The sequence below is a fragment of the Tyto alba genome, unplaced genomic scaffold, assembly GCF_018691265.1.
Source record: "Tyto alba isolate M040663 unplaced genomic scaffold, T.alba_DEE_v4.0 Super-Scaffold_2, whole genome shotgun sequence".
Taxonomy (NCBI): domain Eukaryota; kingdom Metazoa; phylum Chordata; class Aves; order Strigiformes; family Tytonidae; genus Tyto; species Tyto alba.
In genome coordinates, this window is record NW_024881282.1 from 18,027,898 (window position 1) to 18,055,742 (window position 27,845).

The 27,845-nt window shown below is 37.6% G+C and overlaps 1 protein-coding gene and 1 long non-coding RNA gene across 2 annotated transcripts in view; one reads left to right on the forward strand and one right to left on the reverse strand.

Moving 5' to 3' along the window:
* DDX10 (DEAD-box helicase 10) overlaps positions 1-27,845 on the forward strand; it is a 188,946-nt gene that overhangs the window by 47,374 nt on the left and 113,727 nt on the right. The window contains exon 13 of the mRNA XM_032990776.2: positions 1,892-2,357. Within this exon, the coding sequence (XP_032846667.2) occupies positions 1,892-2,357 (466 nt within the window). The remainder of the gene's footprint in view (positions 1-1,891; positions 2,358-27,845) is intronic.
* Positions 2,256-17,077, reverse strand: LOC122153468. The gene is made up of 3 exons (XR_006165366.1): positions 17,066-17,077; positions 11,050-11,054; positions 2,256-2,366 (listed from the first exon to the last, which is right to left on the reverse strand). It is a non-coding gene; the product is annotated as an uncharacterized LOC122153468 (long non-coding RNA).

The window sequence follows — 27,845 nt, forward strand, 5'->3', positions numbered from 1 at the left end:
GCCTAGTGCTTAAGGCCCGATTCTAGATTTGAATTTCTTCCAGCTGCTGCAGTGAAGCATTACATTTGCTTTGTTTGGTTATTTTTGTTTCAGTTAGTCAATAGGCCAAACTTTAACACATAGTCTCATTGCAAAGGTAGTTCGTGTTAGCTGTCAAACACTGAAACAAGTTTAAGATTGCTGGTTGGTCCAATTTCAGTTCCCAAATAAGTTGTGTAAATGTGTAAAATACACTGGATGAAAACTTTCTTTGATCCTTTTCTTATAAAATTCTGCTTGCTTTATTGTTTCTGTTAATTGCTTGTAGAACAACAGTACTGGATTATCAGAAATGATTAATTTCAATAGAAAATTCATCTTATTTAAGACTTTATTGAAAAACTTGTTCCTCATCCTAACAGTGTGGGCTGCTTTTTGAGTGCGTGTCTACTTTACAGTGTTTTAACCTATGATCAGTAGGAAAACCACCCTGTTTAACCACAGGTGTGGTTGCATTTGTGTTTGGTTTTTTGTTTGTTTGTTGTTTGAGCAGGGTGCCTCTCCTGTTGGCTACTCTGTCCCACTCGCTACCATTAACACTTCGAGGCTCTCCAGGGCTTACAGTCCACTCTTACTGCTCTGCAGTACTGTTTGGATTTGTCATGGACTGTGTATAATGACATTTCCACCAGGGAGTATAGATGTGATTTTTCTCCTGTGACATAACTCAGGTTTCTTTATTCAGAGCTATGTGGTGAAGAGGAAGACATAATGCTGTCCACTTGAAAAGAGCAGCATTGAGAGGAGAGGTGATATAAAACTGTACATAATCTGGATTGAAAGAGACTGGTCTTTTATATGTGTGTGTGCATGTGGATATACATAGCTGTTTTAGTTGGTTAAATACTTTACTCCTTTGTTAAGCGTATGTATAAGCCCCAAGTATTACAAACGCTGTCAGTTTTGTATTGTGTGTTTTTAAATGTAGCTGTGGTCTCTGTGTGTTCTTTGCACAGTACCAGTGTCCCCCTGTATTTTTTATTAACCTAATGAGAAGGGTCATGAACTCTGAAAGATACTTAAATATTCAAATATTTTGAATTTGGATTTGATGGGGTCAGGTGTAATAATAATGAGCAATTCTGAAGTTTATTGAAGTCAAATCATCTCTTGGAGACAGTTATCTGTTCCCGTGCAATACTCTATTGTTGCTATACTGTATTTTTGCTTCTTGGCTAATTTTTGTCCCTTCATGTACAGAGTATTAGTATAACTGAATTTTCATGAGTAACTGGGTAAAATAATAGTATTGTTGTCACTGCTAGTTACATAGGCTATGAAAGTAAAGCCTTGCTGTAGAGGGATGCACGCAGGTGAGATTTCCTTTAAGGGAGGAATGTCTCTCCCTTAGCATTTTTTGCAATTAGTCATTTATCCATACTGTGTTTGCTCTTCTAATCTCTCCATCACCAGGAGATGATGGGGTTAATGTTCTGGATGCACTTCTAGAGTGTTCGGTGCTCTCTGTCCTTGACATGACATGCGTTTGTCTTCAACAGCAAATTATATTGGTGTTTCTTCCACTGTACTTTACTGTGAGTCATAGAGAATTTGCTCTTGTCTACAGCTCTTCAGACTCTTTGTTTGTTTTCGTTCCTGGCAGGATTTGTAAATGTTCTTGAGAGTCCTCAGTTATTTCATCTTCCTTCCTTTGCTGTTGCTCACATTTTTCAAGCCAGATTGTCCTGTTGTAGGCCAAATACAGTTTTGTAAATATGTCAGTCAAAATGTATCAATATGAATCACCATAATTAAAATTAAATCACTTGAGCCATTGATGAGGGCTTCAACTTAGGTAAGTTTTGTGTATCTACTTTTCAGATTAATTTATTTGTTTAATTCCATGATTTAGATCACTTGGTCTTGCAATGGCACCTCGTGTGAGATTTCTTCAAAAAGTTCGGAAACAGCTATGTGCAAATGAGGCAGTTGATGGGACAGATCACTCGAAGGAGACAGAGCAAAATAAAAATACTCTCTCCTTGATAAATGAGGAAGGACTGGAGAAACGTGGAACTAATTTCAGTGGAGAAGTGTCTGTTAACAAAACAGAGGAAAAGGAGAGAAAGAAAGATACTGAGGAATGTTCTGCTTCCAGTGAAGATGCTGAGGAGAGTGGTGAGTCTGAGGATGAATCAAAAGAGGTATCTGAGGAGGAAAAAGAAGTTGCTGTACCAAGCAGGGCACCAAATCCAGACTCCATGCAGTTCTTTGAAGATGATGACGACGATGACGACGATGATAATAAAGATCTTGATTTGCTGACAGTGAAACGACGGAATGTTTTTGGTGTGGAAGCTAAAGATAATCCAGCACCGGTAAGTGCACTTAACAGCGAGGCTCATGAATCTTAATGATTTTATATTGGACATACTCCAAGTAAGGAGGAGGAGAAAAGAGAAAATTCTGGTGTTGGCAGAATACTTGCTTGAAGTCAGATGTGTTATCCATATGTATTAGAGGTCAGAATTGCTCCCCAAAGATAAGTGGTGTGACTTATGCTTTTATCATTTTATGTTATTAGCAGAAAGTAATTTTATTTGCATAACGAATATCCTTGTAGTTGCCTTCACTTATGAATAATATGATTTGAATAAGTGAGAAATTTTGACATTTTTAATTCTTATCACTTACTAATTTGCTTGTACCTCTCTAAATAGCTGCCACTTTCAGTCATAATTTTGATGCTGTACTACCGTTTATGGCACTGGGAACCAAACTGAAATACATGATGAGCCACTTCCTGATACAAATCGTAACAAATCATCTTTACAATAATGTAACCTTCAAACCATGATTTTTACTTTCAGCAGGACCTCTGCTATTAGGAATTGAGCTAGTATCAGAGAGGGAGAGAGGGTGCACTTCCTTGTAAAGCATGGTTGTAAAGGCTTATTAAAAGTATTCATGTAGATCTTCCATTTCGTTGGTGAGTAGCTTTATAATTCAGGATTTCTTTGTGCGTGGTGTTCTGAGAAATGTTGCTTTCATTTAATTCGTAAATACAGTGTTATAGTAAGGATGGTTTTGTTTGTTTTCATTTTCTTTCTTTTTTTTTATTATTATTTCTGTAAAGCAGATTTGGTACTTGGATACTGTGAATTTTTTGTGTCTCCTTTGCTATCTAGCAACTATATTTGAGTAAAGAGATCCAAGTGAAATAGCCATCTGGTTCAGCAAGGTGTTTTTCTGAACTTATATGTATGCAAGGGGAGCCTCCTGCTAAGCAAAGTATTTATTTTTCCAACTGGTATTTTAAATCTTTCTTTTTCTGTTTTGTTATTTAACAGCACAGGGCACTTGTCATGAGCTTATGCTAATCAGCCCACTACCTGCATTTATAAGCAGCATCTTCCCTTTAGTGAAGTGTATAAACTAGTTTTATCAGCTAATTTTGTCAAAGGTGAGCAGTTACACAGTAACCTAACCACTGCCTGCATTCTCTCCCCTAGTAGGAGGAGGTTGCTGCAGGTTGCCATCTTGTCTGAGAACTGTGGGAAGGGGATGCTCCTAGAATTACCTTTCTCCTGTTACTCTAAGCCTGAGCTGTCCTGCCCCATCACAGTGACTGCCTGGCAGTAGCTTATATTTATTAAGAAGTTTCATGTAGAAAAGAAATTGCTTTCTTAAAAACAAAGTGGAGTAAAAGATTTCTGCCTTAAAGAACGATGTTCTCACAGTTTTCATATTGCTCCCGCTATTTGCCATGCTGAAATACACAGACAATTCATGTTGCTTTTGTAGGATGGAAAGTGAATTGGGAAGTTTTGTTCAGGAAATGGTAAAGGGAGAAACTGTAAAAGAATGAACAAAAAGCAATTTTATGAAAAGTACCAGTGATTTGGAAAGTAATTTGGAGCCTTGCTGTGTAACCTTTTAACAGTTTTCCAGCATTAAACATTTATAGGTTAGTTTATGCTTAGGCAAGTCAGACATTATTTTCTGTGACTCAGTGTTGATAAACAGCAGTAGGGGTTAGTGGTTTGTATTTGATGTGCAAGTGTGGGAGATCTAGAATCACCTGAAACCTGTTGTACATGGGGGCATAATAATTAAATATTTACTTTTCTAAACAGCTGTAAACAAAAAAAATCAAAAGTTTTAAGATCTGTATCATTAAAAATTTAGATATAATTTAAATAATTTTGTACATAAATGCCTATGGTAGTGCAATATATAATTTTTAGGAGGTAGAAATGCAGAGCATACTATGCCTGTGGGAGCTAGCCTTGATCCATACATACAGTACTGTGGTGTTTATTACCTTCTGTCACTGAAAATTGTTGATAAATTGTGGAATGCTTTAAATGTAAGGATTCTATTTTTAGTAGGAATAAGAGAATAGAGGTTTCTGTCACAAACTGTATATTGTTTTTTAATGTTTTGGTATACAAATGCACATAATAGAAATTACATAGAAGTATTCAGGCATTGTGTGTCTTTTATTTCATGTGTATAGTTCAGCACCACATCTTACGGATGTTAAAACTGAATTGGTAATTTGCAACACTTTTTATATTTTTTTTCCCCATTTTTTTATTTTCTCAATAAAAGTTGTGAAGTGATTATTACTGCATTAAGGTAGATCAGTTCATATCTAAAGAATTAGAAAGAACTGCTTCCTCTGGGGTGTGAGAAGCACGCAGCAGCGTGAGTGCAGTTTTCCTGTTTTTGTGGGTTGACGTGTCTTCCTTCTAGGGAGGACTCAGGAACCAGTTTGACTACAGTGTACTGGATCATTGCTGCATTTCTGGAATGAGGCAGTACATTAATTAATAGTATCAAATGCCAAGAGAGTCTAGGAGTATGAACACAGAGTATATACTTGGCTAGATCAGTTAGGGGTTTTTTTTAAAATCTATTCTGTATGCTAAATAAGATAAGAGTCCTGTGGAAACGTTAGTATGTGATCATCTAATTGGAAGATTGAGTATGCCCACAAAGGTTGAATTCAGTGTGCATTTATGCTTTTAACATTTGTGATAGATTTTGCAATTCCACTGTTCTTACATTATGCTTCTTGTTGACAGCAAAACAGTCCCGCTGTGATTGCTGAGCTTCAGGATGTTTTTGTAAATTGAAACATTACATTCAGTTTCCATTTTTGAATAGCTGTTGTTAAAGACACCATTGCTTCCTCATCCTTGTGTCCTCCCTAGCCTCTCCAGTGGAAGAAGGGGCAAGAGGAGGTATTAGGCTGGCTCTGAATATCCCACGTGGTGGTGTAGTGCCCTAACCTTTGATCGCAGGTGGGGTGGGCTCGTCCATCTTTGTAACAAGGAAGAGAAACACGGGTTATTTAAACTGATGATGGAGTAGAAGGGGATTTTTGTGACTTCCTTAGAACATTTTGGTTTTGTTGAATGTCCATGATACCCAGCCTAACAGTGAAAGGTAGGTCACCATGTGAAGTGAGACATATCTAATGTTAGTTCTTCTAATAGCATGGTTTGCAGTTCAATTCCACTCTTTCCTCTTTCCCTTTCTTGGTGTGGCCCTTGGCTGCATGTGTACTCCATCTCCGTCATTTTGTGACAACAGACAGAATGAAAAATCTGTTCTCTGCACTGGTATATAAAAGAAGAAACCTTGTAAAAGGTGAAAGACCTTGGCAGATACTACAGTTTTGTTACGAGCTTCTGAGCTCATTTTTCTGAGAGGATCTCACTAGCTGCCTTATTTATGAATTTTACTTAAATATGTCAGGATTTTTAGCTGGTGATATAACTCATGGGACTTATTTAGAAGTACAGTGTTCTTATGCATAAAAATAAGGTCAGCTTTATGCATAGAGCCATTACCAGATAAGCAGTATTTAGCTGTTGTGTTAACATTATGGAAATTACTCGTTTAAAGTGCACTTAACAATATTAGCAGTATTGATGTTGCAAAGAGTTTAAGTACTCCCTGGTTACAAACTTTGTTTTTAATGCTAATTTTATGAAATTGGTTTGTTGGAAATGCAAAGGCTATACTTAAACTTCAAGTATTATTTATTTTGAGAACTAAGATTAAGTCTAGAGTAGTTTTTTCTTGGGTTTTGTTTGTACTTTAATTTTAGTCATCTTGTCAGACATATCACATATTGTCACACTTGTGTTCTGCTATCAAATTTTCTGGTTTTGGGTAGAGAATACTAAACTCCCAAGTTTTTATAACTGCTGTGACTCCCTCCTCCCCATCTCTTGTTTTATGGATCCCTAAAACTTTTCAAGTAGGGTATTTACTGGCTGCTTGGAACACTGTAGTAAGCATACAGAGGTCTGTCTTAAATTGTACTTGCAGATCCCTTGGAGTTAGTCAGGACTCTGAAAGAGCCTGCTGTTTAAATACTGTGGCTGTGGAGGGAAATTATTTTATATGTCATGATTCTGTCTCAGCTAGCTGGCTTGTTTTGTAATCCAATAATACTGCATACAATGAAATTTCCTTACACCTCTCAGACAGATAAACACTGTAAACTGACATTTTATGACCTGGATATGTATATGTTTATAAAAGCAGGAAATAACAGACAAATGTGAATCTCCTTAACTAGAGATGATGGCTGAGTCTATATCAAGAAGCAGAGTGATAGCTAGTTGTAATCTGGATGTTGCACAGAGAAAGGATCAAGTCATTTAATATGCACCAAAGTGAGGACATAGTCCTCTAGAGTTTTATTCTGTGATGTTGAGAAGAAACATCATGATGTTGTTACCCTCCACAGAAATCAAAATTATTTTTCAGAGATGTGATGAATTGTGACTGCTTCTGTTACATTGGTTTTTCCTTGTGCATGGGATTTCTCTCCTGTTCTGTGAGATTTTCCCCAGTCTTGTGTTAATATACTGCTTTTTCTGTGTGAAGCGTCTTCTCATTCTTCTTCTCAGCTCTTACTAGCTCTTATTCTTTCATATTATTTTAACCAGGTGACTGTCTCCTTGATCCTTTCCAAGGATTGGCAAGGTAGAAAATACCCAAAGGAGGGAAGAAGCAAGGGAGCAAACTGGCTGACTTTGGTAGTGGCATTGTTTCCCTTAGGGGTAGCCTTCTTTGCTCCTGCTCTAGCAGTGTGTTGTGTCCAAGAAAAGGCTGCTCTGGGCAGCCTGCTAGCTATAAAAAGAGCGTTATTCCTTGGAGCCATGTTGCAAACCTAGCATTCTGGCAGAGAAAATACAGAAGTTATTTATTTTTAAGTTAAATAACAGTCAGTACTGTGATGCATTATATACCATAAATTCTTCTTCCTACTGAATGCAAGTGCCTGAGGTTCTCAGCCTGATAACAGTGTGCTTATGTATTTCTAGTTAAATTACAGCAAGTAATGATTTATATGAAATACAAAATAATTGCATACAAGTGAAGCAGGCCTACATTTGGATAGTAGCCCAAGTGCTTCAAGAATCCAGTGTTAAGAAAAAATATCTTTTATCAGCCAAGAACGGAAATGAAACCTGCTGATGATACCTCTTTATGCACAGGAGCCAACACAGAATGCATTCCACAAAGTGGATGGAAAATTTTCAAGAAATCACATTTTCTTTCCATGCAGTTTCAGAACTCAAATGCAACCCAAACTTGTTTTTTTAAGAATGTCTGTGATGTCCAGTTATATATATTCTATGTAATTTTAAAGAGCCTTGTCATGCAGGAGTGCTTCTGTAAGCTACCCAAAGGACAGAAGAAAAATATTTCTTTTTGTTCTTTAGATTTGCAGGAAAGTTCATTCCCCTAGCTTTATTATTTTTAAGCAGAACATTCATGACTGCTTGCTAGATTAAACTGTATAGCAGAGGCTTTTCAGACAGTCCTTAATAAAAACTCATAATCCACGTTAAACTCAAGTTCTGTAGATTGATCACACACTGTTTTAGTCTTTCTTCATTGTTTGTTCAGGTTAGCTGCTTTAGCACCCCTCTGTCTGTTCCACATCTGTCTTCATATTTTTCTGTAATGATATATATTTCAATTAGCTTTTTAGCAACTTACTAAGAAGTTGTGTAGTTTATGAGAAATTCACTGTAAATATTTAGATATCTTGCCTCTTTAAGGCAGCATTCCACATATTTGTGCCAATCACTGTGATGTTTAGGAAAATTCAAGTCTATAGGATTAGAAGTCTCTCTGAATTGCAGGTAACATATATTTCAAATAAATGGCTGCTATATATCTCTTAAAATATGTATGCAGCATAAAATTGTCATCCTAGATATTTTTAATCATGTTTAAAATCTGGATAGAAGTATCATTTAGGATTTTATTTGAATATCTGCCCTTATCACAGATCTTATCTTTCTATATCATAAACTGTGGTGTAGATAATTCTGATGTGCTGGACTTTGCTTCTGTGGAAAATTTTACATTTCAGAGATCTTCTGAAGCATTGTGAACTGTGGTATTTTTGACGCCCACAGTCCATATTGTGGGCCTTTGTTTCTTTTGCAAGTAAGAATCCGGTGTAGAAGGATGCCAGATATGTAGGGGACTTGCTTTGAACATTTTCGTTGCACCTCTTTGAAAAATACCTTCTCCTTTGAGCCAGGAAAGACTTCCCCAGGTCTGATGGGAGTTGTTCCCAAGCCCATGGCTTTTCCAGCTGGCTGCAATGTGCAATCTCCTAGGACAAGGGATGTTCACAAGTTAGTAGCCACTGTAGCACACTCCTGAACTAAGCAGTGCCACCTTTTTATTTTAGTTACTGAGGCTGTGGGTAACAAAAGTTCTTAACTCCATATGCCATCTGAAGCAGCCTCACAAGTTGTCTTCACTCAGCTGAAGCTGCTGAAGTACCGCATGGTTTGCTGTCTTAAGGAGAGGGCTATTTTGCAAAGTGTTTCTGTGGCTAACTTCACTGAAGTACTTTGAAACTTGTGTTGAACAATGTAAGTTTTGAACCTGTTCTTTAGTGAAGATCTTTCTGAGGGCAGAGTAATGTGAGCAGGCTAGACTGTTACTTACATGCTCAAGTTTCAGCACCTGGTGTGAATTCAAGTTGCGGTATGCTTTGTCTTGTGATTGAATAGACCTGAAATGACTGAGAGAGATGCGTGGTCTTGTATCTCAAGCAATATTGGGGTACTGTGTGATTTAAATTGATTCACTAAAATATCATTCATTTAAACACTTCTAGTAGGTTATTCAAGCCTGCAGTAATACCCTCAGTCTTAGTTGTGCTTAATCACTGATTTATAGCCTTGTTTAATATATTGTGGCAGTTTCATAGATGAGGGTGAGTGAGCTAAATACTCTGCATTACAACTGCCTAGTTGTAATCAATATTCTCTGAATCCATAGGATTTATAAGATCTAAAAAGCCACTGTTTCCTTTAAAATCATTAGTGCCTGAATGCTTGTTGAGTGATGGCGTTGAAAGTATTTATAACCATGACATAGTTTTTGGATAATTGATTTTCTAGAAGTTGAGTGCTAAAATTGTGAATTGCTACTAGAAATTATACAGCACTAATTGTTACAGGAAATGCTGCTTCCTGAAATAATAATAAAGTAGACCAACTAACAAACACATTTGTGGAGTCTCCTGGTTACTCTCAGCACAATGTGTAGTTAAAATGATGAAAATTATTCTTTACTGTATATGTGAATGTCTTTTCTGATACAGACATCTGCTGCTGTAAGCATTACTTAACAGACTACTCATGCACATTTTAAACAACATTCTGGGACAGATTTCTGAAGATATATCTGAGTTATGTAATTTTTAGCTGGAATAGTTTGTTAATTATGGAAAAAAACCCTGTGGTTTCAGTGGTGGTTCATCAGCTCTTAGCCAAAATGAGTCCCAGTGTAATTCATTACAGTATCACTAACATGCATATTGTAATTTAATGACTATTTTAAAAAGGAAAAATGTGTGTAGTACAGTGTTTCCAAATAGGGACCAGCTGACTGACCAGAAGCTAGGCCAGTGATCACAGAAAATCTTCTTGGTCACGTGGAGGTGATGCTCCTTATTTCCATGCTACTGTGATCTGTCCCAGCTGTGAAGAGTTGAAGTGTTGGCAGGAATTGCTGGGAGGGAGTATCTTACCTTCTGCAGGCTGGGCTCTCTGCTCTCCAGCTTGGATAAAGAAACAGCTACTGCCTCTGGGGATAAAAATCTCCGAAAGGAGCTTTGCTTTGAATGAATGAAAGGAAAATAAAGCAATTAAGGCCACAGCTGCCAGTTTTAATTCAGTCAAAAATAAATGACGTATAAATCTCTTTGGGCCAACCTGGTGGAGAAGTCTTAGAGGTCTTCCCATCCTTCATTACCTGTACTATGCTGTTCCTGTGGTAGTTCTCCACTTACTTCAACGCAGGGTTGTTCCTCTCCTTTGTCTGAGCTGCGTGTGTGTCTGTCCCTCCTGCAGGAAATCTTGATCTCACCGGATCAAGACAGACTGCTTTGCCTGCTCCTTGTGACCCCCTATGTTCTGTATAGCCCTCTGTGAAGTAACAGGATTGTGCTTGAGGAGTGGGATGTCTGGCAAACATGCCTGAAGAAAATGGGGGTGTATTAGTAAATCCTTCAGAAAAGCATACGGACGGGAAGAAGTGTTTGTGTCCTTGAGTGGGGGAAACCCATGGAAAACACAGTAACCGAGGTAACTTTTTGAGGAGTTAAATGGCAGTGTTATTTCTCTGAAACCTGTCTGCTACATGACCAAGACCACAAAGCACTATTTAAAACCGTGTTTCATGGTATTTTTCATGGTAATATTGACTGTGCTTCTTGCAGAGAGACTATACAGGTAGATAGCTGAAGAAGAAAAGCCAACCTCACTAGTACCGTGATTTTAAAATTAGTTTCATCTACTAGCAGTGTGGAATAGGAGGAGTGTGTCTGAGGTACTTGCGCCATGGCAATCCTGCTATGAGCATGCTGGGAAGGGAATACAGACCAGTATCTGTTTGAAATAATCGCTAGTACTGCCACTAATTTTAAACTGGAGTTGCTGAAAGTGTCTTACTTGTTTCCCTAATCTCTGCATTGGACAAAATGAATATTTGTTGGTGTTTTATTCACACTGAAACTTTCTTACCTCTGAGTCAGAGTGCTAGAGTCCTCAAAACACCAGTTCTGTGGTGACATCTGTCCCCCAGGTTCACAACAGAAGGACTGGGTCTTGCAGAGCATAAAATGACAGTATGTATTTCTCTCTCCGTAGGTCTCTTGCTGCTTTGGTGGAGAACTAGTGCATATACCTCATAATTTTGGGGGAACACTATTTTTGCAGTCCTCACTTTTCCCCTATACATACAGTACTAGTCTGAGTTTTGTTGGTCTGTACTTCTGGGTCATATTCTTGCATTTGTAACTCATTAATGCAGATAAGGGGGTCCTTCTGATAAGGTCACAAATCCCAGTGTCACTCCCAAATATGTATACATATATATATATATATATATATATATATATATATATATTAAAAAAAAACAAAACAAAACAAAACCCCAAAACAAACAAAAAACCCCAACCAAAACAACAAAAAAACCCAAATGGCAATAGAAGAACAAGTTGATAATATGAAAATGCATGTTAGCAGCTGTGTTAAGCCTTTCTATCTGAGTCTAGTTTACATTGAGATACACTGAAAGCCAAAATGTACGTCAGCCATAGCTGTTTACAGACTTGTAATGCATTATGCTCTTTTATGTTCCAGCCACTGGAAGTCACCGATTTGGGCTTGAAGAAATGGGTAGTTCCTCAGTTTGCCCATGTATTTTGGGAATTGACCTCGAATTACATCACCTCAGCTAAAGAATGTATCTCTGAACTGTGGCTGTTATTTCCTGCAATGTCTAGTTGATGCGAGGTTGAGCATGGGAAGAGGACAACTTTTAAGGAGTTCTGTGAAAGTTTACATGTCCTGGCTCATGGATGAGTACTGTATTGGCAAGACAGGTCTTCACTGTGTTTTCTAATATCCTGTTTCTTGAGGTTTTCACTTCAGGTTGAAATTAGAGACTACTTGAATTGGATAGGGAAAGTATATTTGAAGAATGAAGTTAAATACATGAGTCTTTGTTTTCATGGTGTTTTCATTGCCATTTGTGGAGCAATGTTAGGGTCTTAGATAAAATAGTAGGTGTTTTTTAAAATTTATTTAATAGCTGTGGGTTATAGTAATTTGTTTTTTTCTCTAGCTTTTGTGCCAATAGCTTCCCCAACAATGTTGTCAGAAAAGTGTAAATAACTTCTTGTTTATCTCTTAATTTTTATGGTGGTCAGAAAAAGCTGAGGCTTTTTAAAAATAAGTATACCATCTGTAATACATTTATATGTATGCTATATGTCAGAATGATGTGGTAACAAGAAAATAGCAACCAATAGCAGAAATCAAGAGATGCTGTCAATGAAAGACTGCAGTAGGTTAGTGAGTGTTTTTACAAAGTGTACTTTGATTAGTGGACTGAAAAGAAATATTCCTCTTATTTCCAGCTTTAAGACACAAATTTTGAATGGGAGTTTCCATTAAGCACAGCTCTTAGACCAGTTAAAAAGCAGGCAGAAGGAGGCACATTGTAAAAGAAAGCTTTGTGAGTAGCTGTGACAGAGGCTATTGGGACTGATGTCAAGAGGGGATTGAAGGGAGAAAGGAGGACAAGGTGAGAGCCCACAGCTGAAATGTGATAGTTTTGTATGGGAATGACAAATGCACAAGGCATCTTTTGAACCTGATCCTTGGGGAGCCCACAGGATACTGTCAGCAGATTTTTCTCTCTTTCTTAACATTATGTTTCATGAAAACTTATACCACCTATTTTCTGCTGATTTTTGAATATATGTTAGTGCTGCTTAATACCACAGTTTTGTATATTGACTATTCAACTATTATGTGATTATTTTTTTTTTTTTAATTTTTTTTTCCCCTACAGGTTTTTAGTGCTACAGTAGTTACATTTTATAGATATAAAGGGAAGTGGTCATCTGGTCTGACTTTCTTGGATATTATAACCCTGTTATTTTACTCTGTCACTCCTGTATTGAATGCAAAAATAGAATTTTGTGTAAGTGCATCTTTCAAAAGGCATCCTGTCTGCATCTGGAGATACGAAGAGATTCATAATCCACCACTACTGGTAACTTTTTCCAGTGGTTTAACTCATTTGTTTATGTTGCATTAAAGAGATGGGTATGGGATTGAAGAATAAAGACAGTAGTGGACATACTGGGAGGACAGCAGCTGAGAATAAAGATACTCCAGTAAATATTACTTTGGCCTGCAAGAGAGACTTTATTTTAGCACACAGAAGAATGTGAGAAGAAAATGTGATACTGTTATGGGGGAGGTGAATGATATGACATAAGTTGAAAATGCAATGTGCAAATGCAAATTAAGGCAGCATTTAGCTTAGGGACACTTTGTTGTTGAATGTTATCAAATGTTGCAAGTAATTTGGAAGGCATCCCATGGTTCCTTCGGTATGGAAAAGGTGGTGTGGGAATTGAAGGTTGAATATTTTGACTGACTGAACTTGAGTCAAATTTTTGCTCCTTGCTGGTTCAAGTATTACAATTAGCTTAACAAGGCAAGCCTTAAAAGAGAAAATTTTTATGTACCATGTCTGCAGGTAATTTTTCTCTGTTTTCAAGATCAGCATTTACTCTAAGCCAAGGAAATGTTATGTTTTCATTAGCCAGTTTTGCTCTTGCGCCTTTACTTTCACAATCCCTTTTTAATGTGGGAAATTTAAAGCATAAATTACTTCGATTTTTCTCCATTTTCAAGAAATATTTTACTCTTTTTAGTATAGCTGAATTTTTCAGTGGGTTATTGAAACTAATCAATCTTGACATTTCTCTGGTACTGCTAATCTTCTTTTATGCTTGGAAAAATAACATCTTCATATTTTATTTTACCTTTGGACACTTTGTAAGCATTTATGAACAATAATAGTCTTCTAAAACATTTCATGATGTAATGTAGAACAGCTGCTAATGATTAAAACTAAGACAGCTATAATGGATTGTTTACTGGGTAAATTGAGAAGAGACTAACAAATACAGAATGGTATCAGAAGTGTTAAATTCTTCTAGTGGAAAAGCATTGGAGAATTAAAATGTAATTTTAGGTTGAGTCTTTATGAAGTGTGATCATCTCATTGAAGCACAAGTGTTGGCATGTTATTTTGAATTCTTTCTTCAGTTACTGGAATAATAGTTAAAAGGAATTTCAACTGATGCTGCTGTTATGTACTGACCTTAATGTAGCATAAGTGCTGTGGTCTCTGAAATGGGTAGAGCTGTCCTGGCATCCATACTGTGCTAGTGCTGGGTTATGTGGTAACTGATGTAGTTGAAAACTCATCTCACTTGTCCTTTTTCTGTGGGTCTTCATCTAGATGAATTACTTGCCTGTGTGGCTGTACAGGCATCTCTGATTTTCCTTCATCTAGCAGCATATTCTCCTGTATTGGAACTTCTTTGCCATAACATCTCCAGAGCTGGACAATTCCTTGGATATCTTCCTGAAAAAAGATGTAAAGTAAATCAGAGCAGATCTTTTTTTACCTTATAATTTTGTGCCTGTCTGAACATTAGGGGGGAATCTAGAAAAGGGCACATTCTCTGCTGGTGCAAGATGCTATATCGACTTGGTAGCCAACAGCTGATATAACAGTTTGATAAGAAGAATCTCTAAGAATATACTATCCCCTTATGGTGAAAGAGAAGGGATGTAGGGAGGAGGCTCTTCAGGGTGCTTGTGTTTTGCTGGGGTGAGGCAGGTGACAGACTGGAAATAATTTTTTTTCCAGTTGCTTGTCTTTGCGTGGATGGGTTGTGGCTGTGGCTGTGTCCCCGTGGGAGGACGGGCGCGGGACGGGTGGTGGGGAGCCGTGCTGTTACGGCTGCAGGCTGCTGCTGCTGTGAGGGGCTCCGGCGGGCAGGGCTGGGGCTTTGTGGAGCAAGTCACAACTGCTTCCAAGGTGGTAGTGCTGAAGCTGGCACTTGGCTTCTGCCATTAAAAGGGTTGAGCTACCCTGGCAGTAGACATCCGTGCTTCCTTGCATCTCACCTCTGCTGCTTTTTTTTTTCAGGAACAGAGTGCTGCAGCATTTCCCCTCTCCTGAAGGAGTGACTTTGCTGCATGGTTCCTGGTGGGTTATATGGTAACTCTGAAGATACTCATGCAGTTAGATAGAGGGGAATTAATGGCACGGAGTTCAGCGTTTAAACTGGAGGAATAGGTAGTTGTACAGTTGCCTCTTCGTCTCAAGTCTGAATGTAAGGAGAAAGCTAGGTCAAATCCACGAAAATCAGCAAAAGCAGTTTTTATACATGTATAACTTTGTCTAAATAAAGCTTTTACAGCTGAAGAATTATTAGCTGCTCTTCTCAGTTATTCATCTGAGAAATGCAATGCTTCTAAAAGACATATTCATAACTAAGTCTTCATTTTTGTAGCAGGAAGGCTCAAATCTACATTAAAGTATTTTTATCAAAACCAGATTAAATATAAATTCAGACAGAAGTTCTTTAGAGGTACGTATTCATCAGGTTAATGTTTATATTAAATATTCAGATTTTTACATCTGGATTATTGATCAGAAGAGTTCTTTTCCTTGTACATATTTTAGACAGTCTTCAGTGATACTTGTGTAGGGTTTCAGAGGTTTTGGGTTGGGTTGGGATGTAACCTAGAGTTCAGTACCTGGACAGAAGGACCACAGTAAACAGCATGTGTGAAAAAATGTGTCTCAGGTTGTCTTTCAAGAAATGGAGTGTGTACATGCTTGAAGAGATGGGGAGGAAAGTAATGTTCCAGATTGGGGCTTTAAGGGGGAAGGAAAATTGTAAGCTAGGCTAATAATTCTGCTACAAAATCAATGAAATACAAGTATTTAATTTCCAAATGCCACATCTACTAAACTTGTTTCAAGAGTAAACCTGAACTTTTATATTTTTAATTTTCTTTGGTGCTTTTGATCAATTCCTTTAGAATTTCATCCTCCTTGAAATGTGGTGGGCATTTGTGATTCATGGAAAAAGTGCCATATGTTGCTGGAAGCTGTGAATATATTTGCAAAGAGGTGCAAAGCTCTCAAATCTCTAAAGTATCTTTACAGATGGCAGTGACCAGGATTTACATCGGGAATGTTTAATGAAGTGGCTCAGCATAGTAACAAACCAGTTGTTTAGATATGGGTAACATGAAGTTTTTTACAAGTATAGCTTTGTGTTTGAATGTAATGGCATTAATGCAGGGTGGCTGAAATTCTTCAGTCGTTAGAGATTATATAGCGGTTGAGGAAATTTAAGGTGGTGGGAGAAACCCTGGTTGTTATTTTTAATTGTGAACCTGTATCTGCTTTGTTTTCCTTTATTTAGTTTGTTTACTCTGAGCAAACTCTATGAGCTCATTTTCCACGCTATGTGAAAATACTCTTTTTTTTGTTGACATAGGTTGCTTAAAATTCATGGGGGAGTTTTGTGTACATTAATGTCTGGTGTTTGTGAACTGGGTGTCTGCAACCCCTGTTGCTTGCATTTCCAAAACGATGGAAGGCTGTTGAAGGTCAAAGCTTATGTCTCATGATAACCTGTATTGTGAGTATGAACAGTGCATTTGGGCTTCTTAAACTTATCCTTTTCTTTTTATTTATTCTTTTTGTATATCTTATTAAGGAAGAGCTCTAGCTATTATCTTTGGAGTGCTCTGAAAGCAGGACTTCCTATCCTGCCAACATCTCTGAATTATAACAGAGTTTCACTGTCTTGAGACAGACTTTTGCCATTCTCTTACCTTCAGCAGAGGGGCTGAAGTCTATCAACGAGAGCAGTTTAGGGCAATTTATCATCTGCCTTTTCAAACTGCCCTTCCTGGGATCCTGCTGGAGTGTGTAGCTACTGCACTCGCCGTGTTCACAGCCTAAAAGGACTTGGTACAAGATAGAAATTCAATGCTTGCTCTGTGAGACCTGGGGCATCTGAATGTCAAATTCTATCTGATGAAATTGCATTCTTCTCCTACTTTAATAGGATTGCAAGGATAATATAGTTTAAATTTACAGTTGTCATAAGGATAAGGTCAGCAAGTACATCAGAGATGAATTTGAGTTGACCCTGTTTTCTTTTCACTTGAGTTAATTTACCAGCTTAGTAGGCTACCAGCTGCTCAGGATTCAGTGCATGACTAAGTTGTGTGACAGGTTGGGGTTGTCTTAAACTTTTTTTAAAAAATAAGATATATAACTTACATAAAATATTTAACCCGTATATGTTTCTAAGTGTGTATATATAAAATGTATAAATAGAAAATATTAATTTGTATGTATTTAATTTCCTCTCTATATATTGCATAGACATATATTTGTGTGTGTGTGTATATATATATATATATATGAAAAAGATGCTGCCCAAATACTTCTGGTTCCAGCATCTTTCCTAAGAAACCTTACTGTTGAGTCCCTGAACTCAGCACGTTTTTTAGAGGTTATTTTTCCTAATGCAAGTGGCAAGATTCTGTTGAATAACATTTTAATTTCTGTGGTATTTCGTACAGTCTCAGCTAGCACTACCAGTTCTTAGCAGGAATTTTCCCATGTTTTGTTTTGTGTTCGTCTGGGAGATGCCCTGTTTTAGAAGGCAATTAGCAAAGGCTGCAGGGAAGCAGAGTATACCCCTCTTTCAGGCAATTTTGGTATTGAAGATATTTCATATGATGGTTATAGGGTCAACTTATTTTTGTACAGGAGGTGTGCCTCACTTCATGTTCCTTTCTCTCCTACTTCCTCTGTGTTGTTTTTCTTTTGTTAGTGCTGACTATCTCAAATGCAGGAGTTAGCTGACTCGGGAGAGAGAATTTCTTACCAATCAGTTTTCCTTGTGCAGAAGGATGAATCTGCTGACTTTTCCCAGCCTTGTATTTAGTCTGAAATGTTGGACATCAGATTTTCAGGAAAGAGAATCAGTTGATACCGTCTTGAGCTCATTTTTGTATGTAATCAAGGCTGGATGTGAAGATTTCCTATTCATCCTAGGGAACAGTGGTAGGAGTTCCTCAACCACTTTTCAAGAATAATTATAATGTAATCAATCCAGTTTACCTTCAGGTGTAGATTGAGATGCTGGAGGATAGGGTTTATGTTATGTCTGTGTATGATAACGAGTATCTAGACTTGAGGAAAATCAACTCGTCCCTTCTGTGTTAATCATCCTACATGATTTCCTTCTGTTTGTGTGGTTATGGTTAGCAGTTTGAGCGTCGTCAGATGCCCACTGTATGCCAGAAGCTATTGCTTAGCGTTAGCTTATAAGGAGGGAAGGGGTTTAGGTTTTTTTGTTTTGTTTTGTTCTAGGCAAATTTCAGAGAAGGAATTGCTCCATCAAAAGGTATATACAGTAATGATATAAATAAAAGTATGTGAGAAACAGTGGATTTTAGAAGAGAAGGCAGAAACACACTGATACATAAACAGAAATGGGAGTTTACCCATGGCAATTACAATTTTGTAGTTCTTCTGGGACACGAGTTAATTTAAAATGTATGAATTGTTAATACTTCACCTTTTTATTATATTCCTTATTTTTCATTGGATATGCTAATGGAAGTTAAGCCAGTAAAACCTGCTCCTGTGTTATCAGAAAACTGCTGTGGTTGTCAGATGTTATTTTGTGAACATCTGTCACTTTTAATATTGGGTTGGCAAACCCCCAAATTGTTAATGAATAAATGAATTCTAAGATCTGAACAGGCTGTGCTTGTATTTGAAAGCTTTGGTGGCTAGCTGCATACGCAACAGGCAACACTTCGAAATACTGGGTCTAGACTAATTAGGCTATTCTAATACATGGGTTGTTGATGAAAGCACATAAAACTTCAGATGAAAAAAATCTTAAAACAAACAAACAACAACAAGGAAAAAAACAACCCAAAAAATCTACCCAAGAACTCCCTCTTGAGATTCAAATTGAGAAGTATGGCTAATCCCAGCTGTGTAGGTAGAATAATGTGCCGGCTGTCCCAGACCTGGATTTGACAGCTGACTGCTGCAGGCAGAGTGACGGGTGTAGACAACAGGAGAGATCATTTTTCATACTGTCTGGGAGAAAAAAAAAAGCACGTAAAGTATTAATTTTTTGTAATGGTTGTTCAGAACAGAGTAAGAAAACACCAAGACAGCAGCAGCATCCCTTACTCTTCATGCAAGCTTTGCCAAACTCAGTGCAGCAAAGTGCTGCATTGAATTAAATGAGTGTTTTCGGCAGATGAACTGTTCTGTTCTAGAAACTGTGAAAGAGGATTTTTTCTTTCTTAGTGTTTTAAAGGCATTGAGATACAGTGGTTGAGATGTATGAAATTTTCTGGGTAGACTCGGAAGGTTGGAAAAGGTAACTGCTTACTTCAGAAGAGAAAGTTTGCTTTAGGAAGTGGCCTGGGGCAGGTCACTAAAGCATTTAATGTGTGTGCGTAAGCTTAAATGGTTATTCCTGTAAGTGCGCTCACAGATTTACAGGTGCACATGTCTAAATTATTTGTCTTTACTCACATGTGAAGAGTAGATAGTATATTTTTGAGAAGATAAATCAAAGCTGCTTTTGGAGTGCTCAGATAATTACAGTGATGGAAGCCACCTAAATTCTGGCGTAAACCACCCATGTTTTACCAGGTAGGACCTCTGTGTTGGCTGCATTGTGTTCTGTGGCCAGTGGTGGCAACTGCCACATATTTCAGAGCTGGGCGGCTTCAGTGGACATGGTACAAACTAATACCTGTAGTTGGGGGAAAATTTCAGCATACCGATATTTTTAATTCTGTTTAACAAAAAAACCCATCAAACCCACGAAAAAACAGTGTCTTTGAGGGAAGTTTCTCAAAATTTGACTTCAAGAAGAATGTTTTGTTAAAAAATACCTGTTTGATTCCACAAGAATTCCAGGGCATTCATTTTTATCTGTATTAGTGAGAAATAATCATGGAGAGAAAGAGATTGAACAAATATACTTTTTCAGATTTTTTTTTTTTTCTGTTACAAGATATTATTCTATCCAAATACCCTGTAGTTTTGTAAAGCATAATGCGTTTCTGATCAAACCAAATCTTGATATCTGTTACTACCCGCGCTTGAGTTTCACAATTTAATTACATATTATATGAAAAAGAGTCATGCGTTCTAGCTCAATTGTGACTTAATTTCATATAATGTCTTGTTCTTGTGTTATGAAACAGTGCATCTATGCACTTAGATGCTTATATGCATTGTTAAATTTTTAATACATTTTTTTCGTTTTAGGGGCAAAGATTCTTAATGTTTTTATTTTCTCTGCATATGAAAGTTACTTTAAATGCTCCTCATGCTTCCATTCTCTCTACTGTGAACTTCTTATAATTGTTTCTCAATAGAGACAAAACAAATTCATGAAGAAATCAGAATAAAATTTCTACAAAGTACTATCTTTATAGGATTGATCTCTGGGAAGTTTGTAGCTTGGTGAGAGAATTATAATGCTTCTTCCAACAGTGTAATCAGTCGTTTTGTTAGTATGTGTGCTCCTTTCTATTTGATGGTCATTGAAGGTTGTACTGCATAAACTGTAAAGCTGTTGGCCTTGACAGTGTTCTTGTGCTGGAACTGTATGGTCAGAGGTGTCCAAGCAAACAAACGGAAGTGGAAAAAGGTGTCGTGCTTGACTTGCAAAATAGGATTATGGTTAGAAATGATGTACTAGAAGTCTGGAGGGAAATACATAAAATGGGTAGTGGTAGAGAGGCCAATAACATCCTGCCTTGTATCAGAAATAGCGTGGCCACCAGGACTAGGGAAGGGATTGTCCCGCTGTACTCAGCACTGGTGAGGCTGCACATCGAATCCTGTGTTCAGTTTTGGGCCCCTCACTACAAGGAAGATGTTGTGCTGGAGCGCGCCCAAAGAAGAGCAGCAAAGTTGGTGAAGGGTCTAGAGAAGAAGTCTTAGTTCTGAGAAGTGGCTGAGGGAACTGGGGATGTTTAACCTGGAGAAAAGGAGGCTCAGGGGAGACCTTGTTGCTGTCTACAACTACCGGAAAGGAGGCTGTAGCGTGGTGGGTGTTGTTTTCTTCTCCCAAGTAGCAAGTGACAGGATGAGATGAAACAGCCTCAAGTTGTGCCAAGGGAGGTTTAGACTGGATATCAGGAAAAAAATTTTCACAAAAAGTGCTGTCAAGCATTGGAAGAGACTTCCAAGGGAAGTAGTTGAGTCACCATCTCTGGAGGTATTGAAAAGATATGAAGGTGTGGCTCTAAGAGACATGGTTTAGTGGTGGACTTGGCAGTGTTAGATTTTCGGTTGGACTTGGTGATCTTAAAGGTCTTTTCCAACCTCAGTGATTCGATGATTCCACACATTGAAGTCTCAAGTAATGCTACTTAACCTGTGCAAGAAGAAAGTTCTCCAGCATCACAAATCAGTGGATATTCTTACAAAATATATTCTATGGAGTTTGCATTAAAATATTCTAGACCTTCTTCAGTTTATAATTCTGCATATATCCATGTCTATTCAGAACACAGAAGGTAATATTGTACCTTTCAGTAAATCAAAGCCTAGAATAAAATGTATTAGAGAGATCAACTAGAGCCCTAGACAAACTTTCTCCAGCAGCTGGAGATAAGAAAGAAATTTGCATAAGTTATCTACAGAATTTCCCAGGAGAAAAGTCTCAAGGCTTAAAATCTGTACTATTTCAGTGAAGAAACATATATATTTCCATCTGATTATGGAAGGGCTATGGTCAGCCTTTCTTTTAAGACACTGCTCTAAGTTTATTTTAGTTAACAATTCATTGTGACTGATTGTTTAGCTTTCCAGCTTTGCATCTTAATTTAGGGGAATAAGTAGTAGAATTTGAAAGGGATTTATTTGAATTAAAAAGCCATGAAGCACGACCAGGATTTTTATTAGAACAAAAGTACAAATATTGAAGTTCCATTGCATCAGTGACTGTTCACATGACAAAATTTATTTGCAGTAAATGCCCTAGAAATAATTGTGAATTTATTTTTATACCAATCAGCAAGGGAGAATGAAGAAGTTATTTTTGTTCATTTTTCTTTTTGATGGAGAACAGAAGCACCTTCCCTATGTAGCTTCATAGTTATGTGCTAGGTAGAGCTATAGCTTTCCTCCAACCCCAAATGTCAGCATTTATTCCCTACTTTGTTTTGAGCAACTCTCTTCTTTTTTAAAAGGAAGGACATTTTTTTTTCCTGGCAGCTGTCTGAAATGGGAACTGACATCCTTTGTTAGCTGGAGATTTTTTTGTATTATTATGTGGTACCTGCTTACATACCACCTGTATTCCTGTCGGATGTTAATTTTGAGTTGTTAATTGGCATACAAGATAGAGGAGGTACAGCATTCAACAAAAAACATTATACTGTCAGAGTGGATGCAATAGTTTCTTTTAAAATGAGGAAACAGTACAGAAATCAAGTGATATAGCTAGGCTCTAATAACTACAGGCATGCAACCAAGCTAAGGTCACAAGCAGAATGTTCACATGTCTCTTACGGATCTGCCTCCTCGAGATACCAGGAGTGTGGAAGAGACCCTGTTCTTTACTTGATTCACAGAAAAATCTCATTTCGCAGCCCTAGATTGAAATGGTAAAGAATGGAGTCTTAGCTGGGGCTTCACTGTCTTTGTGAGAGAACAAGAAGGGAACTGGAAAAGGGAGTTACTAGAATTTAGTCGTGCTCTGTGCAGTCTGCTGAAGACTGTTAATACACCCTCTTTAATACACTGCTTTAATACAAAATTGCTTTAAGACAAAATTGCTTTAAGACAAAATCTGTGTTCCTCTCACCCCTTCTGAATGCAAACAGGTTTAGTGCCAAAAAGCCTGTGTAACTCACTGGTTAATGGATGCAGACATACTTGTCCTTAAGAGTTGTAGTGCATGGTAAAGATGACTTGGTACAGTACTGCTTGTAACTTTTCCTGGCAAAGTCATTACTGAATATAATCTCGGGCATGAAACTCTGAATAACTTCACCACTGTGGGAAAAGTTACCTGATATGCACAGAGTGAGGAGCTGGAATTTAAAATATAAGTGGATGATTTACTTTGACAGTAGTATGTATGCAAATCTTTGGAATCCTTTCCTTCTCTACATGAAAGCAAAACCTGTAACTTCATAGGAATAGCTTTTTTAAGGGGAAGTTTTATGAAAATGTTGCATACTGTCTTTAAGCATGAATCAACTTTATGACACAAGCTTCAGTACCTGCAACTTACTTGGCAAATGAAAACAATACCTTGACCTTGGAACTGGAATATTCATAAATCAGGAGATGAATCTGATCTTTATACATACATAAATGCTGAGGCTGACAGACTGCTGCACTTTTGATAGCATTTCCAGTACTCAAGCAAGGTATGCTCATGTGTAGGTAGTTTGAAAGCTCCTCTCTCTAAACAGTGTCAAAACCCAAAAAGCACAGCTCAGGTGTCTGGACTTTCTCAGTGTTTATTCTTTTTGCATGAACTTGCATCTTAACCTTGTTCAGCTCATCTGACTTGTGCCCCATGCTTTTAAAATAGAGTTGGTACTTATATCTGAAGCAGAAAAGCTTAAAAGTGAAGTAATGCATAAAAAACATTTGTGTAACCAAATGTGTGATGATTCTCATCTCAGAAATGCTTCTCAGTGTCTGCGGCAGCAGGCAGCTTGCAGTAGCCACTGGTGCATTTCCTTGCATTCACTTAAGTGTGAAGATGTACTTCAAATAACCCAAAAGTTTAAAAGCACTTTACTTGTGCAGGTTTTTATCAAATAATTGAATTTGTAATTTTGTAGCTCACTAAGACTCCGTGAGTATACTTGTCTCAGCGATATGTCCCAAGAGATACCTTTATTATTTCTTGAATGACAATTTAAGTGCTGCGCTCAACCACCCTGATGAGTGGGCTGAGCATGTGATTGGGGAGAGAAGCTGTTACTGACAACATGTTCCCTTTAGATTTGTTTAGGGCAGTAAATAAAAGGTACATAATTTGCATAAGCCTATTAAGTGATATTCTCAAGGGGAATAGCAATAATTTTCAGTGCTGTTTTCAGTGCTGACAGCTGATCCATTTACAAATGAGATATTGAAAAGGGTTCAAGTGAAAGGATAATGTGGACTGGTTTGTGGCTGTTACACAGCAGCATCAGGAAAATGGAGAAAGCGTAAGTCCTCCTGTGAGCAGTGACTGCCCGATCTCATAAATTATATGGAGTGAATGGAGAAAAAAGCTGTATTGTTTAAAGAGTAAGGTGATTTCCAGGATATAAATACAGGTGTAAAGAGATTAGTGAGCACAGCATAAATTACATGTGGATGTTTATTTTAACCTGAGAGTATACAGGTGTTTGTTTTTCTGTGTAAAAGAAATCAAATTGAATCACAGTGAAATTGGATGCCTGTTATTTGCACTGGCTTGTTTAAATCTGTTTCACATCAAACATTTATTTGAACCACTTTGAACCACTCAAATTTGTGTCGAGAAAAAAGTCTTTTATGCTTTATGGTGTTTCTTGGACTGGCAGGTTGAAAATGTCAATACATCATCATTGTTAAGTGGAAAGCTTCTGTATGCTGTCTATTTAAAAAGGGATTCATAGAGTAGCTTGACTTGGTAAAAGTCTATCAAATGGCAAAAGTAAACTTTCCTTTAAGTCTTGACATCGTTGTTTCCAGTTTCTCATTCAGGTGTCCCCTCTAGAAGGCCTCCCATTGTGTCACCATTTGAGAGGGTGACACAGTGGTAAGGTTGGCTGAAGTTTGTATGTGACTGTGTCTTCCAAAATAAAGATGATTTATTGATAAGAACAGTTATGAAATAAGTATATCAAAATCCTCCCTCTTTATTCAGAGATGGAAAATTAGTTAGCCTGAATTGTTGGGATGCCAATATGTGCTCAAAATAGAGCTTTTAACATTTGTCCAGGGCATCTCAGAGGCAAATGTTTGGGTTTTGTTGTCTTTTAACACAAATGTATAAAAGGGTTTTTGGTGCAGGTCGTTTTAATAAATGTTGACTGGTGTAGAAAAAAGAGAGACAAAAAGAGAAAAGATGTGAACTGTTTTAGACCCCTTCATTATTCTAAAAAAATATTTGTCATAGCTTATTGAAGCAGATCTTAATTTTCAGAATAGCCACAACGTTATTCAAAGTCAACACTGGATTGTGTTTCTAGGGTTTAAAATTTTGATCTTATTAATACTGTGTAATTAAAATGACAGGTGGAAAATTAGGACTCTACATTTGGGAATAGGTCTATTGATACATTCCATGATATATTTTACGTGCTTATCCATCCTGCAAGTGTGCGTAACTTCTTACACTTTTGGCCATTTGTTGAAACTTAAATTAATGAAAACCTTTTCAAAAGATACTACAGAATAGTTAGTAGTAGATATTGACTTTGTGGTAATGATTCAAACTATAATTATCTCTGGTCTATTCACACATTGTGAAATATTTGCGTAGGTGTCACAGAAATGTTTTAACAAATATAATTCGTATTTGTTGAATGCTTTGTGATTTGAAAATGTGGTGCTTTTATGCCCAGAATTAACATGTCAGATTATTGTTGCAGCAGTTTTCAGTTCTGTGCCAGTAAAATAGGCAGCTTGATTAACTGTTGTGATGCAGACAGTGGGATTGTAGCTAGTAAATCGAGACTGCCTTGGTTTCAGCGTGGAAATGCAACAGGAGGAGCTTCAGACAGTTGGTTTGCCTGAATGTCTAAGGTTTGCTTCCTGTTTTGTGTCTTAAATGGCAGGATCTTTAGGGTAAAGGCTGTCATTCTTTTAAGTGCTTACCTAATCTCTACTAGAATTTTCAGAACTGCACAGTATCAAGATAAAATATTTTAAAAAATAAGTATTTTGAGAACAGTTAATTGGGAGAACAATCAGTCACTGGAACAACCTCCCCAGGGCTGTGGTGGACCCAGTGGCCCACCACTGGAAGTTTTCAAGGTGTGGCTGGACACAGTGCTCAATAATCTCATCTAGGCTCCCTTTCCCATGAAAGGTTGGACCAGAGGATCATTTGAGGTCCTTCTGTGATTCTGTTTTAATGTAGTTACATGACAGATTAGTAATATACTTGTTGAACAGATATGTAAGCTGAGGAGTATCAGGAGTGTCTCAAAGTATAGGCAGGACTCCCAGGTGTCGGCTGTTCAGCACAATGACCCCACCTTGCACTACAGCCAGCATTGCTGGATGCCTGACACACTCAGGAACCAGCGCCTGAACATCCCTCTTCTGGTGTGCCACTTTGGGAAGAAGTAACATTCTCTGATAAACCAAAAACCTTATGGTTCTACTCTGCAAAAATTCCAGAGCTGATGGTTGAACACCCTTATACATTAATGTGGCAAGAACATGGCAGGCAGCACAGTCAACCTTAAGTTGACCTAAGCTGAGCCACCACTGTCCGCAGGCATTCGGTATCTGGTAAGAAGACATGAGCAAGCCTGAACCCCAGCCTTGCTCTAGAGTGGCTTAATCTTTCATTTCCTCTATTACAATGAGGCAGACAAAAAGCAAGTATTACTGCTGATTTCAAAAGAGTTCTGAGATGGGTTCTAAGATTATTGTGTGGCTCTTTTTCTTGACTCTGTGCCCAGTTTCAAGTGAAAATTGAAACTAGTGGAGACAACTGCACATATTGGTTTAGATGCAGGTCCAAATGCTGGAGTTGAGATTGTACATTTTAAAGTTAGGGAACAGAGTTTTGCTGCTTCTGGTTGTCGTTTTTCCCCTGTGGCTTGATACTGTGCTGCCCTCAGGAGATTTAGGGGGTGGAAAAATTTATTAAAAAAACCCAAACAAACAAATCTTTCAGAAAACTACAGAATTACTGGACTGCCCCTAAAATAGGGTAGAAAACACTGTATTATTTTAGTGCTTTTCATGTTGAAAACAACAGAACTTATTTCTGCTCTTTCAGAGATGTTAAGGAATGATAGAAATAGTTAAATTTCAAAATTGTTTTGAAGTAAAAGGATCTTTAAGGCAGTTTAACACTTTTTAAAACAGAATCTTCATCCCTGTATGTACTTTATTCTTGAATATATTGCTTGGAATTATATGCTTGCAAATGAGTTCTAGAAAAAAGGAAGAGATTTTCTTTGGATTTCCTGAGATTGTAAGGATTTCAGCACCAAGCTGGAATGATTTGCTTGTTCTATACAGCACATACACTTCCTAGTGTCACACACGGCTCTGTGGAAGGGTGGTTGGGAAAACCTGAAGTATTCACGATCAAATCTGGGAAGCTAATTTTGCTGACTCATGTACTTGAAGGAATGGTTTACCATTAAAATATGGGACTGAAGACATCTTTCATTCTATCCGTGGTGAATCTTCTCTTTGTTGGTCTTCAACAGCATAACTTACTTTGCTTCACTTTTCCTTTAGAACAAAATACTTGCCTAGGTCAGTGTTGATTTCCACATCAGTGGTGTGATGACTCAGCAGAATACTCAGACTTCAATTTGCCTTTGACTTACCTGTCCCTGTGCTGAGGCAGCAAACTACAAACAAAGTCAAAAGCCTTATACTGTGCTTAACTTTGAAGACAAATTTTACTTTGAGTGCTGCTGTACTTGTTCTGAGGGTTTTTTCAAGTGGCACTTCACTGTTTTAGAGGGATACTTTAGAGCCTACTACATGGAATCACACAGGCTTGGTTGTATTTTCAGAGTACACAGTGCAGTCTCTATTCTGTTAAATGATCTCTTTATTTTCATAGAATTTAAAGGACAGAGCCAGAGTAGGTCCTTAGAGAAATTCCCCCACCCTCAAGTTCATTCCAGACTGAGGGCTGTCATGTTAAAATG